The 17,955-nt window shown below is 44.3% G+C and overlaps 1 protein-coding gene across 1 annotated transcript in view; it reads right to left on the bottom strand.

Moving 5' to 3' along the window:
* Window positions 1-263: 263 nt before the first annotated feature.
* The window catches only part of chtf18 (CTF18, chromosome transmission fidelity factor 18 homolog (S. cerevisiae)), a gene marked incomplete at its 3' end in the record, with an annotated part of 74,602 nt that continues 56,910 nt past the window's right edge, over window positions 264-17,955 (bottom strand). Inside the window, exons 15-19 of the mRNA XM_045216931.1 lie at window positions 17,023-17,137; window positions 10,738-10,962; window positions 10,467-10,616; window positions 2,019-2,149; window positions 264-402 (exon numbers count right to left, since the gene is read on the bottom strand). Of these exons, the coding sequence (XP_045072866.1) occupies window positions 264-402; window positions 2,019-2,149; window positions 10,467-10,616; window positions 10,738-10,962; window positions 17,023-17,137 (760 nt within the window). The remainder of the gene's footprint in view (window positions 403-2,018; window positions 2,150-10,466; window positions 10,617-10,737; window positions 10,963-17,022; window positions 17,138-17,955) is intronic.

Genomic DNA, 17,955 nt, shown 5'->3' on the forward strand with positions numbered 1-17,955 from the left:
GGTACTGCTCTGTTTCAGCTGTTATGGTCAGTCTAGCTGTATGGAGAAGGTACTGCTCTGTTTCAGCTGTTATGGTCAGTCTAGCTGTATGGAGAAGAAGGTACTGCTCTGTTTCAGCTGTTAAGGTCAGTCTATAAGTGTCCATATATCCAATAGACCAATGAAATGTTTGAATCCTTCGACTGTAATGTGATTTGTGGATTCAAATAAAGTATTTCAAATGTGTGTGTGACCCTGTGTGTGTGTGTGTGTGTGTGTCTGACCTTGTGTGTGTTGCTCATCCGTGATTCTGCTCTCCTCATCCTCTCCTGGTCCATCTCTCTGCTGATCGTCTGTTTGGTCTGGTAAGTCAGCTGTCTGTGGGGGGGCAGGCCTGGGAAACACACCACTTCCTCCACACGCCTAAACACACACAATACACACACACACACACACACACACACACACACAGACAGGGTCACACACACACACACACACACACACACACACACACACACACACACACACACACACACACACACACACACACACACAGGGTCACACACACAGGGTCACACACACACACACACACACACACACACACACACACACACACACACACACACACAGGGTCACACACACACACACAGGGTCTCACACACACACACACACACACACACACAGGGTCACACACACACACACACACACACACACACACACAGGGTCACACACACACACACACACACAAACGCACAATGAGAACGCTCATCCACCTAATCTACCTCCTGAACAGAGTTAATAGATATACACCTCTACCTCCTGAACAGAGTTAATAGATATACACCTCTACCTCCTGAACAGAGTTAATAGATATACACCTCTACCTCCTGAACAGAGTTAATAGATATACACCTCTACCTCCTGAACAGAGTTAATAGATATACACCTCTACCTCCTGAACAGAGTTAATAGATATACACCTCTACCTCCTGAACAGGGTTAATAGATATACACCTCTACCTCCTGAACAGAGTTAATAGATATACACCTCTACCTCCTGAACAGAGTTAATAGATATACACCTCTACCTCCTGAACAGAGTTAATAGATATCCACCTCTACCTCCTGAACAGAGTTAATAGATATCCACCTCTACCTCCTGAACAGAGTTAATAGATATACACCTCTACCTCCTGAACAGAGTTAATAGATATACACCTCTACCTCCTGAACAGAGTTAATAGATATACACCTCTACCTCCTGAACAGAGTTAATAGATATCCACCTCTACCTCCTGAACAGAGTTAATAGATATACACCTCTACCTCCTGAACAGAGTTAATAGATATACACCTCTACCTCCTGAACAGAGTTAATAGATATACACCTCTACCTCCTGAACAGAGTTAATAGATATACACCTCTACCTCCTGAACAGAGTTAATAGATATACACCTCTACCTCCTGAACAGAGTTAATAGATATACACCTCTACCTCCTGAACAGAGTTAATAGATATACACCTCTACCTCCTGAACAGAGTTAATAGATATACACCTCTACCTCCTGAACAGAGTTAATAGATATCCACCTCTACCTCCTGAACAGAGTTAATAGATATACACCTCTACCTCCTGAACAGAGTTAATAGATATACACCTCTACCTCCTGAACAGAGTTAATAGATATACACCTCTACCTCCTGAACAGAGTTAATAGATATACACCTCTACCTCCTGAACAGAGTTAATAGATATACACCTCTACCCCCTGAACAGAGTTAATAGATATCCACCTCTACCTCCTGAACAGAGTTAATAGATATATATATGTGTGTGTGTGTGTTCTAGGTGTGTGTGTTTTCTAGGTTTAGACATTTTGTCCGTCAGGTATTCTAGGTGTGTGTGTGTGTACTCACGGCTCCAGTACGTAGACATATTGTCCGTCAGGTATTCTAGGTGTGTGTGTGTGTACTCACGGCTCCAATACGTAGACATATTGTCCGTCAGGTATTCTAGGTGTGTGTGTGTGTACTCACGGCTCCAGTACGTAGACATATTGTCCGTCAGGTGTTCTGTCCTGTCTATAGCAGAGGTTATAGGAGATCATGGTGTCGATCAGCTCAACCAGCTGTTGTTTCTCTCTACTGCTGAACAACTGGGGGTTCACCTGGAGACAGAAACATGCTGTTAACAACTGGGGGTTCACCTGGAGACAGAAACATGGTGTTAACAACTGGGGGTTCACCTGGAGACAGAAACATGCTGTTAACAACTGGGGGTTCACCTGGAGACAGAAACATGCTGTTAACAACTGGGGGTTCACCTGGAGACAGAAACATGCTGTTAACAACTGGGGGTTCACCTGGAGACAGAAACATGCTGTTAACAACTGGGGGTTCACCTGGAGACAGAAACATGCTGTTAACAACTGGGGGTTCACCTGGAGACAGAAACATGCTGCTAACAACTGGGGGTTCACCTGGAGACAGAAACATGCTGTTAACAACTGGGGGGTTCACCTGGAGACAGAAACATGCTGTTAACAACTGGGGGTTCACCTGGAGACAGAAACATGCTGTTATCAACTGGGGGTTCACCTGGAGACAGAAACATGCTGTTAACAACTGGGGGTTCACCTGGAGACAGAAACATGCTGTTAACAACTGGGGGTTCACCTGGAGACAGAAACATGCTGTTAACAACTGGGGGTTCACCTGGAGACAGAAACATGCTGTTAACAACTGGGGTTCACCTGGAGACAGAAACATGCTGTTAACAACTGGGGGTTCACCTGGAGACAGAAACATGCTGTTAACAACTGGGGGGTTCACCTGGAGACAGAAACATGCTGTTAACAACTGGGGGTTCACCTGGAGACAGAAACATGCTGTTAACAACTGGGGGTTCACCTGGAGACAGTTATCAACTGGGGGTTCACCTGGAGACAGAAACATGCTGTTATCAACTGGGGGTACACCTGGAGACAGAAACATGCTGTTAACAACTGGGGGTTCACCTGGAGACAGAAACATGCTGTTAACAACTGGGGGTTCACCTGGAGACAGAAACATGCTGTTAACAACTGGGGGTTCACCTGGAGACAGAAACATGCTGTTAACAACTGGGGGTTCACCTGGAGACAGAAACATGCTGTTAACAACTGGGGGTTCACCTGGAGACAGAAACATGCTGTTAACAACTGGGGGTTCACCTGGAGACAGAAACATGCTGTTATCAACTGGGGGTACACCTGGAGACAGAAACATGCTGTTAACAACTGGGGGTTCACCTGGAGACAGAAACATGCTGTTAACAACTGGGGTTCACCTGGAGACAGAAACATGCTGTTAACAACTGGGGGTTCACCTGGAGACAGAAACATGCTGTTAACAACTGGGGGTTCACCTGGAGACAGAAACATGCTGTTAACAACTGGGGGGTTCACCTGGAGACAGAAACATGCTGTTAACAACTGGGGGTTCACCTGGAGACAGAAACATGCTGTTAACAACTGGGGGTTCACCTGGAGACAGAAACATGCTGTTAACAACTGGGGGTTCACCTGGAGACAGAAACATGCTGTTAACAACTGGGGGTTCACCTGGAGACAGTTATCAACTGGGGGTTCACCTGGAGACAGAAACATGCTGTTATCAACTGGGGGTACACCTGGAGACAGAAACATGCTGTTAACAACTGGGGGTTCACCTGGAGACAGAAACATGCTGTGTTAACAACTGGGGTTCACCTGGAGACAGAAACATGCTGTTAACAACTGGGGGTTCACCTGGAGACAGAAACATGCTGTTAACAACTGGGGGTTCACCTGGAGACAGAAACATGCTGTTAACAACTGGGGGTTCACCTGGAGACAGAAACATGGTGTTATAGACACACCCTAACCGCTTCTGTTTTTCAACACCTAACCCCCCCACTGCTGTGCCTGGTCAAAGAGCTGTATTTTCATGTCATCTGACCATAGCGCCGGTTCCAATACAAGCGCCAATGCCGTTTATCAAACTCCAGGCGGTGCTGTGGTCAGATGACATGATAGAGCTCTTTGGCCACACACCAGTGGGGCGTTAGGTGTTGAAAAACAGAAGCAGAGGCAGAAAAGGAACCTCATATCTAACCCCGACCCTAAACTCATATCTAACCCCAACCCTAACCTCATATCTAACCCCGACCCTAACCTCATATCTAACCCCAACCTCATATCTAACCCCAACCCCAACCCCAACCTCATATCTAACCCCAACCCCATATCTAACCCTAAGACTATACAACACATTGACGTACATGACAATACAACAGTATTGTGTTGTTAATTGAGGGTATATGGACATTGAGATCACCCAAGATGATAAGCCGGGGGTTAATATGTAGTTTGATGGAGTGATGGGAAAGCCAGGCTTGAACCTGAGCTCACTGTGAGACATTACACCAAAACAGATGCATTGTGTCAAAATGAGCTCACTGAGACATTACACCAAAACAGATGCATTTTCTTTGTTGACAGAGTTTTATAGAATATCTTTAACTGAAAGTTTACTTTTCCAACCTGATTGAGAACAAAAACTAATCAAAACTGCCAGGACCCAGTTGTTTCTCCGAGTCTGCAGTGAACTGCCAGGACCCAGTTCTTTCTCCGAGTCTGCAGTGAACTGCCAGGACCCAGTTGTTTCCCCCGAGTCTGCAGTGAACTGCCAGGACCCAGTTGTTTCCCCCGAGTCTGCAGTGAACTGCCAGGACCCCCGAGTCTGCAGTGAACTGCCAGGACCCCCGAGTCATAGTTTAGGACAGATTATATCCAGAGTGTGTACCTACAGGTCATAGATTAGGACAGATTATATCCAGTGTGTACCTACAGGTCGTAGTTTAGGACATATTATATCCAGTGTGTACCTACAGGTCATTGTTTAGGACAGATTATATCCAGTGTGTACCTACAGGTCATAGTTTAGGACAGATTATATCCAGTGTGTGTACCTACAGGTCATAGATTAGGACAGATTATATCCAGTGTGTACCTACAGGTCATTGTTTAGGACAGATTATATCCAGTGTGTACCTACAGGTCATAGTTTAGGACAGATTATATCCAGTGTGTACCTACAGGTCATAGTTTAGGACAGATTATATCCAGTGTGTACCTACAGGTCATAGTTTAGGACAGATTATATCCAGTGGGTACCTACAGGTCATAGTTTAGGACAGATTATATCCAGTGTGTGTACCTACAGGTCATAGTTTAGGACAGATTATATCCAGGTCATTGTTTAGGACAGATGATATCCAGTGTGTACCTACAGGTCATAGTTTAGGACAGATTATATCCAGTGTGTACCTACAGGTCATTGTTTAGGACAGATGATATCCAGTGTGTACCTACAGGTCATAGTTTAGGACAGATGATATCCAGTGTGTACCTACAGGTCATTGTTTAGGACAGATTATATCCAGTGTGTACCTACAGGTCATAGTTTAGGACAGATGGTATATACATCCAGTGTGTACCTACAGGTCATTGTTTAGGACAGATTATATCCAGTGTGTACCTACAGGTCATTGTTTAGGACAGATTATATCCAGTGTGTACCTACAGGTCATAGTTTAGGACAGATTATATCCAGTGTGTACCTACAGGTCATAGTTTAGGACAGATTATATCCAGTGTGTACCTATAGGTCATAGTTTAGGACAGATTATATCCAGTGTGTACCTACAGGTCATAGTTTAGGACAGATTATATCCAGTGTGTACCTACAGGTCATAGTTTAGGACAGATTATATCCAGTGTGTACCTACAGGTCATCGTTTAGGACAGATTATATCCAGTGTGTGTACCTCACAGGTCATAGTTTAGGACAGATTATATCCAGGTCATAGTTTAGGACAGATTATATCCAGTGTGTACCTACAGGTCGGTAATTTAGGACAGATTATATCCAGTGTGTACCTACAAGTCATAGTTTAGGACAGATTATATCCAGTGTGTACCTACAGGTCATTGTTTAGGACAGATGATATCCAGTGTGTACCTACAGGTCATAGTTTAGGACAGATTATATCCAGTGTGTACCTACAGGTCATTGTTTAGGACAGATTATATCCAGTGTGTACCTACAGGTCATAGTTTAGGACAGATTATATCCAGTGTGTACCTACAGGTCATAGTTTAGGACAGATTATATCCAGTGTGTACCTATAGGTCATAGTTTAGGACAGATTATATCCAGTGTGTACCTACAGGTCGTAGTTTGGGACAGATTATATCCAGTGTGTACCTACAGGTCATAGTTTAGGACAGATTATATCCAGTGTGTACCTACAGGTCATTGTTTGGGACAGATTATATCCAGTGTGTACCTACAGGTCATAGATTAGGACAGATTATATCCAGTGTGTACCTACAGGTCATAGTTTAGGACAGATTATGTCCAGTGTGTACCTACAGGTCATAGTTTAGGACAGATTATATCCAGTGTGTACCTACAGGTCATAGTTTAGGACAGATTATATCCAGTGTGTACCTACAGGTCATAGTTTAGGACAGATTATATCCAGTGTGTACCTACAGGTCATAGTTTAGGGACAGATTATATCCAGTGTGTACCTACAGGTCATAGTTTAGAAAATATTATATCCAGTGTGTACCTACAAGTCATAGTTTAGGACAGATTATATCCAGTGTGTACCTACAGGTCATAGTTTAGGACAGATTATATCCAGTGTGTACCTACAGGTCATAGTTTAGGACAGATTATATCCAGTGTGTACCTACAGGTCATTGTTTAGGACAGATTATATCCAGTGTGTACCTACAGGTCATAGTTTAGGACAGATTATATCCAGTGTATACCTACAGGTCATAGTTTAGGACAGATTATATCCAGTGTGTACCTACAGGTCATAGTTTAGGACAGATTATATCCAGTGTGTACCTACAGGTCATAGTTTAGGACAGATTATATCCAGTGTGTACCTACAGGTCATAGTTTAGGACAGATTATATCCAGTGTGTACCTACAGGTCATAGTTTAGGACAGATTATATCCAGTGTGTACCTACAGGTCATAGTTTAGGACAGATTATATCCAGTGTGTACCTACAGGTCATAGTTTAGGACAGATTATATCCAGTGTGTACCTATAGGTCATAGTTTAGGACAGATTATATCCAGTGTGTACCTACAGGTCATAGTTTAGGACAGATTATATCCAGTGTGTACCTACAGGTCATAGTTTAGGACAGATTATATCCAGTGTGTACCTACAGGTCATCGTTTAGGACAGATTATATCCAGTGTGTGTACCTACAGGTCATAGTTTAGGACAGATTATATCCAGGTCATAGTTTAGGACAGATTATATCCAGTGTGTACCTACAGGTCGTAATTTAGGACAGATTATATCCAGTGTGTACCTACAAGTCATAGTTTAGGACAGATTATATCCAGTGTGTACCTACAGGTCATTGTTTAGGACAGATGATATCCAGTGTGTACCTACAGGTCATAGTTTAGGACAGATTATATCCAGTGTGTACCTACAGGTCATTGTTTAGGACAGATTATATCCAGTGTGTACCTACAGGTCATAGTTTAGGACAGATTATATCCAGTGTGTACCTACAGGTCATAGTTTAGGACAGATTATATCCAGTGTGTACCTATAGGTCATAGTTTAGGACAGATTATATCCAGTGTGTACCTACAGGTCGTAGTTTAGGACAGATTATATCCAGTGTGTACCTACAGGTCATAGTTTAGGACAGATTATATCCAGTGTGTACCTACAGGTCATTGTTTGGGACAGATTATATCCAGTGTGTACCTACAGGTCATAGATTAGGACAGATTATATCCAGTGTGTACCTACAGGTCATAGTTTAGGACAGATTATATCCAGTGTGTACCTACAGGTCATAGTTTAGGACAGATTATATCCAGTGTGTACCTACAGGTCATAGTTTAGGACAGATTATATCCAGTGTGTACCTACAGGTCATAGTTTAGGACAGATTATATCCAGTGTGTACCTACAGGTCATAGTTTAGGACAGATTATATCCAGTGTGTACCTACAGGTCATAGTTTAGAAAATATTATATCCAGTGTGTACCTACAAGTCATAGTTTAGGACAGATTATATCCAGTGTGTACCTACAGGTCATAGTTTAGGACAGATTATATCCAGTGTGTACCTACAGGTCATAGTTTAGGACAGATTATATCCAGTGTGTACCTACAGGTCATTGTTTAGGACAGATTATATCCAGTGTGTACCTACAGGTCATAGTTTAGGACAGATTATATCCAGTGTATACCTACAGGTCATAGTTTAGGACAGATTATATCCAGTGTGTACCTACAGGTCATAGTTTAGGACAGATTATATCCAGTGTGTACCTACAGGTCATAGTTTAGGACAGATTATATCCAGTGTGTACCTACAGGTCATAGTTTAGGACAGATTATATCCAGTGTGTACCTACAGGTCATAGTTTAGGACAGATTATATCCAGTGTGTACCTACAGGTCATAGTTTAGGACAGATTATATCCAGTGTGTACCTACAGGTCATAGTTTAGGACAGATTATATCCAGTGTGTACCTACAGGTCATTGTTTAGGACAGATTATATCCAGTGTGTACCTACAGGTCATAGTTTAGGACAGATTATATCCAGTGTGTACCTACAGGTCATAGTTTAGGACAGATTATATCCAGTGGGTACCTACAGGTCATAGTTTAGGACAGATTATATCCAGTGTGTGTACCTATAGGTCATAGTTTAGGACAGATTATATCCAGTGTGTGTACCTACAGGTCGTAGTTTAGGACAGATTATATCCAGTGTGTACCTACAGGTCATTGTTTAGGACAGATTATATCCAGTGTGTACCTACAGGTCATTGTTTAGGACAGATTATATCCAGTGTGTACCTACAGGTCATTGTTTAGGACAGATTATATACAGTGTGTACCTACAGGTCGTAGTTTAGGACAGATTATATCCAGTGTGTACCTACAGGTCATTGTTTAGGACAGATTATATCCAGTGTGTACCTACAGGTCATAGATTAGGACAGATTATATCCAGGTCATAGTTTAGGACAGAGTATATCCAGTGTGTACCTACAGGTCATATATTAGGACAGATTATATCCAGTGTGTACCTACAGGTCATAGATTAGGACAGATTATATCCAGTGTGTACCTACAGGTCATAGTTTAGGACAGATTATATCCAGTGTGTACCTACAGGTCATAGATTAGGACAGATTATATCCAGTGTGTACCTACAGGTCATAGTTTAGGACAGATTATATCCAGTGTGTACCTACAGGTCATAGTTTAGGACAGATTATATCCAGTGTGTGTACCTACAGGTCATAGTTTAGGACAGATTATATCCAGGTCATAGTTTAGGACAGATTATATCCAGTGTGTACCTACAGGTCGTAATTTAGGACAGATTATATCCAGTGTGTACCTACAGGTCATAGTTTAGGACAGATTATATCCAGTGTGTACCTACAGGTCATAGTTTAGGACAGATTATATCCAGTGTGTACCTACAGGTCATAGATTAGGACAGATTATATCCAGTGTGTACCTACAGGTCATAGTTTAGGACAGATTATATCCAGTGTGTACCTACAGGTCGTAGTTTAGGACAGATTATATCCAGTGTCTACCTACAGGTCGTAATTTAGGACAGATGATATCCAGTGTGTACCTACAGGTCATAGTTTAGGACAGATTATATCCAGTGTGTACCTACAAGTCATAGTTTAGGACAGATTATATCCAGTGTGTACCTACAGGTCATAGTTTAGGACAGATTATATCCAGTGTGTACCTACAGGTCATAGTTTAGGACAGATTATATCCAGTGTGTACCTACAGGTCGTAATTTACGACAGATGATATCCAGTGTGTACCTACAGGTCATAGTTTAGGACAGATTATATCCAGTGTGTACCTACAGGTCATAGATTAGGACAGATTATATCCAGTGTGTACCTACAGGTCATAGATTAGGACAGATTATATCCAGTGTGTACCTACAGGTCGTAATTTAGGACAGATGATATCCAGTGTGTACCTACAGGTCATAGTTTAGGACAGATTATATCCAGTGTGTACCTACAGGTCATAGTTTAGGACAGATTATATCCAGTGTGTACCTACAGGTCATAGATTAGGACAGATTATATCCAGTGTGTACCTACAGGTCATAGTTTAGGACAGATTATATCCAGTGTGTACCTACAGGTCATAGATTAGGACAGATTATATCCAGTGTGTACCTACAGGTCATAGTTTAGGACAGATTATATCCAGTGTGTACCTACAGGTCATTGTTTAGGACAGATTATATCCAGTGTGTACCTACAGGTCATAGTTTAGGACAGATGATATCCAGTGTGTACCTACAGGTCGTAATTTAGGACAGATGATATCCAGTGTGTACCTACAGGTCGTAATTTAGGACAGATGATATCCAGCAGGAGAGACAGGATGTCCAGACTGAGACTGAGCTCACTGACTCTGGTCCTGATGCATGCTGGGACGTCAGACAACATGGCCGCCAGAGCGTTCCTGCTGGCCGTGGTCTTAGTTAGAGCCTGAGAGAGAGAGAGAAGGGGATGACATGTTATTCTGTCTGAAATAACAACAACAGCTTCCACAACACAACCCCGACGAACCCTACATTATATCTCAACCCAGGCTCTGGTCCGTGTGTACCTCGTACTGGCTGTGGGGGTAGTTGATGCGGGGGACGTGTGTGTGAGCAAACAGGAAGTGGAAAGCTACGGGGAGGAAGGGCTGGTATCGCAGCAGAGAGAAGTTCTGCCCTTGCAGCATGGCCTGGGTCAACCCGTCTGAGAAACCCAGCCAATCCAGAGCCTGACACACTCCGCCCAGACTGGGGTCCTTCACACGCATGGACAGGAAGTTATCATAGAGACCCTGGTGGGAAATAAAAGAGTGAGAGACAGACAGAGAGAGACATGGAGGAGGGGGAGAGAGAGAGAGAGAGAGAGAGAGAGAGAGAGAGAGAGAGAGAGAGAGAGAGAGAGAGAGAGAGAGAGAGAGAGAGAGAGAGAGAGAGAGAGAGAGAGAGAGAGAGAGAGAGAGAGAGAGAGAGAGATGGAGGAGGAGGGGGAGAGATGGAGAGAGGGATATTAATAAGAGGTTGAGTCCCTATAGCAACGTGTTCTCTGATTAGATGTTCTATTTCTCCATTTAACATGTAATCTGGATCACATCTACAAGGATATACATTCTCCAGACTCCAGCTCCTCCACATACTGGGGGTGTGGTGTGTAGAGTTGGGAGATGTCAACCCTTGGCCTATCGTGATTATGTAACCCACAAAGCATTGGAACAGGCTGTCTGACTGTAGTGAGTTAGGTTATAGGACTACATCATGATGGACCAGTGACTGGGGAACAGGCTGTCTGACTGTAGTGAGTTAGGTTATAGGACTACATCATGATGGACCAGTGACTGTCTGATGGGGAACAGGCTGTCTGACTGTAGTGAGTTAGGTTATAGGACTACATCATGATGGACCAGTGACTGGGGAACAGGCTGTCTGACTGTAGTGAGTTAGGTTATAGGACTACATCATGATGGACCAGTGACTGGGGAACAGGCTGTCTGACTGTAGTGAGTTAGGTTATAGGACTACATCATGATGGACCAGTGACTGGGGAACAGGCTGTCTGACTGTAGTGAGTTAGGTTATAGGACTACATCATGATGGACCAGTGACTGGGGAACAGGCTGTCTGACTGTAGTGAGTTAGGTTATAGGACTACATCATGATGGACCAGTGACTGTCTGATGGGAACAGGCTGTCTGACTGTAGTGAGTTAGGTTATAGGACTACATCATGATGGACCAGTGACTGGGGAACAGGCTGTCTGACTGTAGTGAGTTAGGTTATAGGACTACATCATGATGGACCAGTGACTGGGGAACAGGCTGTCTGACTGTAGTGAGTTAGGTTATAGGGACTACATCATGATGGACCAGTGACTGGGGAACAGGCTGTCTGACTGTAGTGAGTTAGGTTATAGGACTACATCATGATGGACCAGTGACTGGGGAACAGGCTGTCTGACTGTAGTGAGTTAGGTTATAGGACTACATCATGGTGGACCAGTGACTGGGGAACAGGCTGTCTGACTGTAGTGAGTTAGGTTATAGGACTACATCATGATGGACCAGTGACTGTCTGATGGGGAACAGGCTGTCTGACTGTAGTGAGTTAGGTTATAGGACTACATCATGATGGACCAGTGACTGGGGAACAGGCTGTCTGACTGTAGTGAGTTAGGTTATAGGACTACATCATGATGGACCAGTGACTGGGGAACAGGCTGTCTGACTGTAGTGAGTTAGGTTATAGGACTACATCATGGTGGACCAGTGACTGGGGAACAGGCTGTCTGACTGTAGTGAGTTAGGTTATGGGACTACATCATGATGGACCAGTGACTGTCTGATGGGGGAACAGGCTGTCTGACTGTAGTGAGTTAGGGTTATAGGACTACATCATGATGGACCAGTGACTGAGGAACAGGCTGTCTGACTGTAGTGAGTTAGGTTATAGGACTACATCATGATGGACCAGTGACTGTCTGATGGGGAACAGGCTGTCTGACTGTAGTGAGTTAGGTTATAGGACTACATCATGATGGACCAGTGACTGTCTGATGAGGAACAGGCTGTCTGACTGTAGTGAGTTAGGTTATAGGACTACATCATGATGGACCAGTGACTGTCTGATGGGGAACAGGCTGTCTGACTGTAGTGAGTTAGGTTATGGGACTACATCATGATGGACCAGTGACTGGGGAACAGGCTGTCTGACTGTAGTGAGTTAGGTTATAGGACTACATCATGATGGACCAGTGACTGGGGAACAGGCTGTCTGACTGTAGTGAGTTAGGTTATAGGACTACATCATGATGGACCAGTGACTGGGGAACAGGCTGTCTGACTGTAGTGAGTTAGGTTATAGGACTACATCATGATGGACCAGTGACTGGGGAACAGGCTGTCTGACTGTAGTGAGTTAGGTTATAGGACTACATCATGATGGACCAGTGACTGGGGAACAGGCTGTCTGACTGTAGTGAGTTAGGTTATAGGACTACATCATGATGGACCAGTGACTGTCTGATGGGGAACAGGCTGTCTGACTGTAGTGAGTTAGGTTATAGGACTACATCATGATGGACCAGTGACTGTCTGATGGGGAACAGGCTGTCTGACTGTAGTGAGTTAGGTTATGGGACTACATCATGATGGACCAGTGACTGGGGAACAGGCTGTCTGACTGTAGTGAGTTAGGTTATAGGACTACATCATGATGGACCAGTGACTGGGGAACAGGCTGTCTGACTGTAGTGAGTTAGGTTATAGGACTACATCATGGTGGACCAGTGACTGGGGAACAGGCTGTCTGACTGTAGTGAGTTAGGTTATAGGACTACATCATGATGGACCAGTGACTGGGGAACAGGCTGTCTGACTGTAGTGAGTTAGGTTATAGGACTACATCATGATGGACCAGTGACTGGGGAACAGGCTGTCTGACTGTAGTGAGTTAGGTTATAGGACTACATCATGATGGACCAGTGACTGGGGAACAGGCTGTCTGACTGTAGTGAGTTAGGTTATAGGACTACATCATGGTGGACCAGTGACTGGGGAACAGGCTGTCTGACTGTAGTGAGTTAGGTTATAGGACTACATCATGATGGACCAGTGACTGTCTGATGGGGAACAGGCTGTCTGACTGTAGTGAGTTAGGTTATAGGACTACATCATGATGGACCAGTGACTGAGGAACAGGCTGTCTGACTGTAGTGAGTTAGGTTATAGGACTACATCATGATGGACCAGTGACTGGGGAACAGGCTGTCTGACTGTAGTGAGTTAGGTTATAGGACTACATCATGGTGGACCAGTGACTGGGGAACAGGCTGTCTGACTGTAGTGAGTTAGGTTATAGGACTACATCATGATGGACCAGTGACTGAGGAACAGGCTGTCTGACTGTAGTGAGTTAGGTTATAGGACTACATCATGATGGACCAGTGACTGGGGAACAGGCTGTCTGACTGTAGTGAGTTAGGTTATAGGACTACATCATGATGGACCAGTGACTGGGGAACAGGCTGTCTGACTGTAGTGAGTTAGGTTATAGGACTACATCATGATGGACCAGTGACTGAGGAACAGGCTGTCTGACTGTAGTGAGTTAGGTTATAGGACTACATCATGATGGACCAGTGACTGTCTGATGGGGAACAGGCTGTCTGACTGTAGTGAGTTAGGTTATAGGACTACATCATGATGGACCAGTGACTGTCTGATGGGGAACAGGCTGTCTGACTGTAGTGAGTTAGGTTATAGGACTACATCATGATGGACCAGTGACTGGGGAACAGGCTGTCTGACTGTAGTGAGTTAGGTTATAGGACTACATCATGATGGACCAGTGACTGGGGAACAGGCTGTCTGACTGTAGTGAGTTAGGTTATAGGACTACATCATGATGGACCAGTGACTGGGGAACAGGCTGTCTGACTGTAGTGAGTTAGGTTATAGGACTACATCATGATGGACCAGTGACTGGGGAACAGGCTGTCTGACTGTAGTGAGTTAGGTTATAGGACTACATCATGGTGGACCAGTGACTGGGGAACAGGCTGTCTGACTGTAGTGAGTTAGGTTATAGGACTACATCATGATGGACCAGTGACTGGGGAACAGGCTGTCTGACTGTAGTGAGTTAGGTTATAGGACTACATCATGATGGACCAGTGACTGTCTGATGGGGAACAGGCTGTCTGACTGTAGTGAGTTAGGTTATAGGACTACATCATGATGGACCAGTGACTGGGGAACAGGCTGTCTGACTGTAGTGAGTTAGGTTATAGGACTACATCATGATGGACCAGTGACTGGGGAACAGGCTGTCTGACTGTAGTGAGTTAGGTTATAGGACTACATCATGATGGACCAGTGACTGGGGAACAGGCTGTCTGACTGTAGTGAGTTAGGTTATAGGACTACATCATGATGGACCAGTGACTGGGGAACAGGCTGTCTGACTGTAGTGAGTTAGGTTATAGGACTACATCATGATGGACCAGTGACTGGGGAACAGGCTGTCTGACTGTAGTGAGTTAGGTTATAGGACTACATCATGATGGACCAGTGACTGGGGAACAGGCTGTCTGACTGTAGTGAGTTAGGTTATAGGACTACATCATGATGGACCAGTGACTGGGGAACAGGCTGTCTGACTGTAGTGAGTTAGGTTATAGGACTACATCATGATGGACCAGTGACTGGGGAACAGGCTGTCTGACTGTAGTGAGTTAGGTTATAGGACTACATCATGATGGACCAGTGACTGTCTGATGGGGAACAGGCTGTCTGACTGTAGTGAGTTAGGTTATAGGACTACATCATGATGGACCAGTGACTGTCTGATGGGGAACAGGCTGTCTGACTGTAGTGAGTTAGGTTATAGGACTACATCATGATGGACCAGTGACTGGGGAACAGGCTGTCTGACTGTAGTGAGTTAGGTTATAGGACTACATCATGATGGACCACACAGCTGTTCTTCTCATCCTGGATAGACTATAGTAATAACCCAGGTGGTGTGAGTCATCCCGGATAGACTATAGTAATAACCCTAGTGGTGCGAGTCATCCTGGATAGACTATAGTAATAACCCTAGTGGTGTGAGTCATCCTGGATAGACTATAGTAATAACCCTAGTGGTGCGAGTCATCCTGGATAGACTATAGTAATAACCCTAGTGGTGTGAGTCATCCTGGATAGACTATAGTAATAACCCTAGTGGTGTGAGTCATCCTGGATAGACTATAGTAATAACCCTAGTGGTGTGAGTCATCCTGGATAGACTATAGTAATAACCCTAGTGGTGTGAGTCATCCTGGATAGACTATAGTAATAACCCTAGTGGTGCGAGTCATCCCGGATAGACTATAGTAATAACCCTAGTGGTGTGAGTCATCCTGGATAGACTATAGTAATAACCCTAGTGGTGCGAGTCATCCTGGATAGACTATAGTAATAACCCTAGTGGTGCGAGTCATCCTGGATAGACTATAGTAATAACCCTAGTGGTGTGAGTCATCCTGGATAGACTATAGTAATAACCCTAGTGGTGCGAGTCATCCTGGATAGACTATAGTAATAACCCTAGTGGTGTGAGTCATCCTGGATAGACTATAGTAATAACCCTAGTGGTGCGAGTCATCCTGGATAGACTATAGTAATAACCCTAGTGGTGCGAGTCATCCCGGATAGACTATAGTAATAACCCTAGTGGTGCGAGTCATCCTGGATAGACTATAGTAATAACCCTAGTGGTGCGAGTCATCCTGGATAGACTATAGTAATAACCCTAGTGGTGCGAGACATCCTGGATAGACTATAGTAATAACCCTAGTGGTGTGAGTCATCCCGGATAGACTATAGTAATAACCCTAGTGGTGTGAGTCATCCTGGATAGACTATAGTAATAACCCTAGTGGTGTGAGTCATCCTGGATAGACTATAGTAATAACCCTAGTGGTGCGAGTCATCCTGGATAGACTATAGTAATAACCCTAGTGGTGTGAGTCATCCTGGATAGACTATAGTAATAACCCTAGTGGTGTGAGTCATCCCGGATAGACTATAGTAATAACCCTAGTGGTGCGAGTCATCCCGGATAGACTATAGTAATAACCCTAGTGGTGTGAGTCATCCCGGATAGACTATAGTAATAACCCTAGTGGTGTGAGTCATCCTGGATAGACTATAGTAATAACCCTAGTGGTGCGAGTCATCCTGGATAGACTATAGTAATAACCCTAGTGGTGTGAGTCATCCTGGATAGACTATAGTAATAACCCTAGTGGTGTGAGTCATCCTGGATAGACTATAGTAATAACCCTAGTGGTGTGTGTGTGTGGGACTGTGTGTTACCTGTGTGAGTTTGTCGTACTCTCCGGTGGATGAGGCCAGGTGAAGGATGTGCTGCAGTCTCTGGGCCCCGCCTCCTTCTCTAAGCCCCTCTTCCAGCTCCTCGCCCACACGTTTCCTACAACACCCAAATATGGTCAACTCAGGAATACACCAAATACGGTCAAATCAGGAAGACGCCAAATACGGTCAAATCAGGAAGACGCCAAATACGGTCAAATCAGGAAGACACCAAATACAGTCAATCAGGAAGACGCCAAATACGGTCAATCAGGAAGACGCCAAATACGGTCAATCAGGAAGACTCCAAATACGGTCAATCAGGAAGACGCCAAATACAGTCAATCAGGAAGACTCCAAATATGGTCAATCAGGAAGACTCCAAATATGGTCAATCAGGAAGACGCCAAATATGGTCAATCAGGAAGACACAAAATATACTATAGGGTTAGTTTAGCCTTAAAACATTTAAGGCCTGGAATGTAATCGTTCCAGACAGTATGGTTCTCCTTCCACAGGAAGGTTAAAGGTCCTGAACAGTCAGTATGGTTCTCCTCCCACAGGAAGGTTAAAGGTCCTGAACAGACAGTATGGTTCTCCTACCACAGGAAGGTTAAAGGTCCTGAACAGACAGTATGGTTCTCCTCCCACAGGAAGGTTAAAGGTCCTGAACAGACAGTATGGTTCTCCTCCCACAGGAAGGTTAAAGGTCCTGAACAGACAGTATGGTTCTCCTACCACAGGAAGGTTAAAGGTCATGAACAGACAGTATGGTTCTCCTCCCACAGGAAGGTTAAAGGTCATGAACAGACAGTATGGTTCTCCTACCACAGGAAGGTTAAAGGTCATGAACAGACAGTATGGTTCTCCTACCACAGGAAGGTTAAAGGTCATGAACAGACAGTATGGTTCTCCTACCACAGGAAGGTTAAAGGT

This window comes from Coregonus clupeaformis, unplaced genomic scaffold (genome assembly GCF_020615455.1).
Source record: "Coregonus clupeaformis isolate EN_2021a unplaced genomic scaffold, ASM2061545v1 scaf0858, whole genome shotgun sequence".
Lineage (NCBI taxonomy): Eukaryota > Metazoa > Chordata > Actinopteri > Salmoniformes > Salmonidae > Coregonus > Coregonus clupeaformis.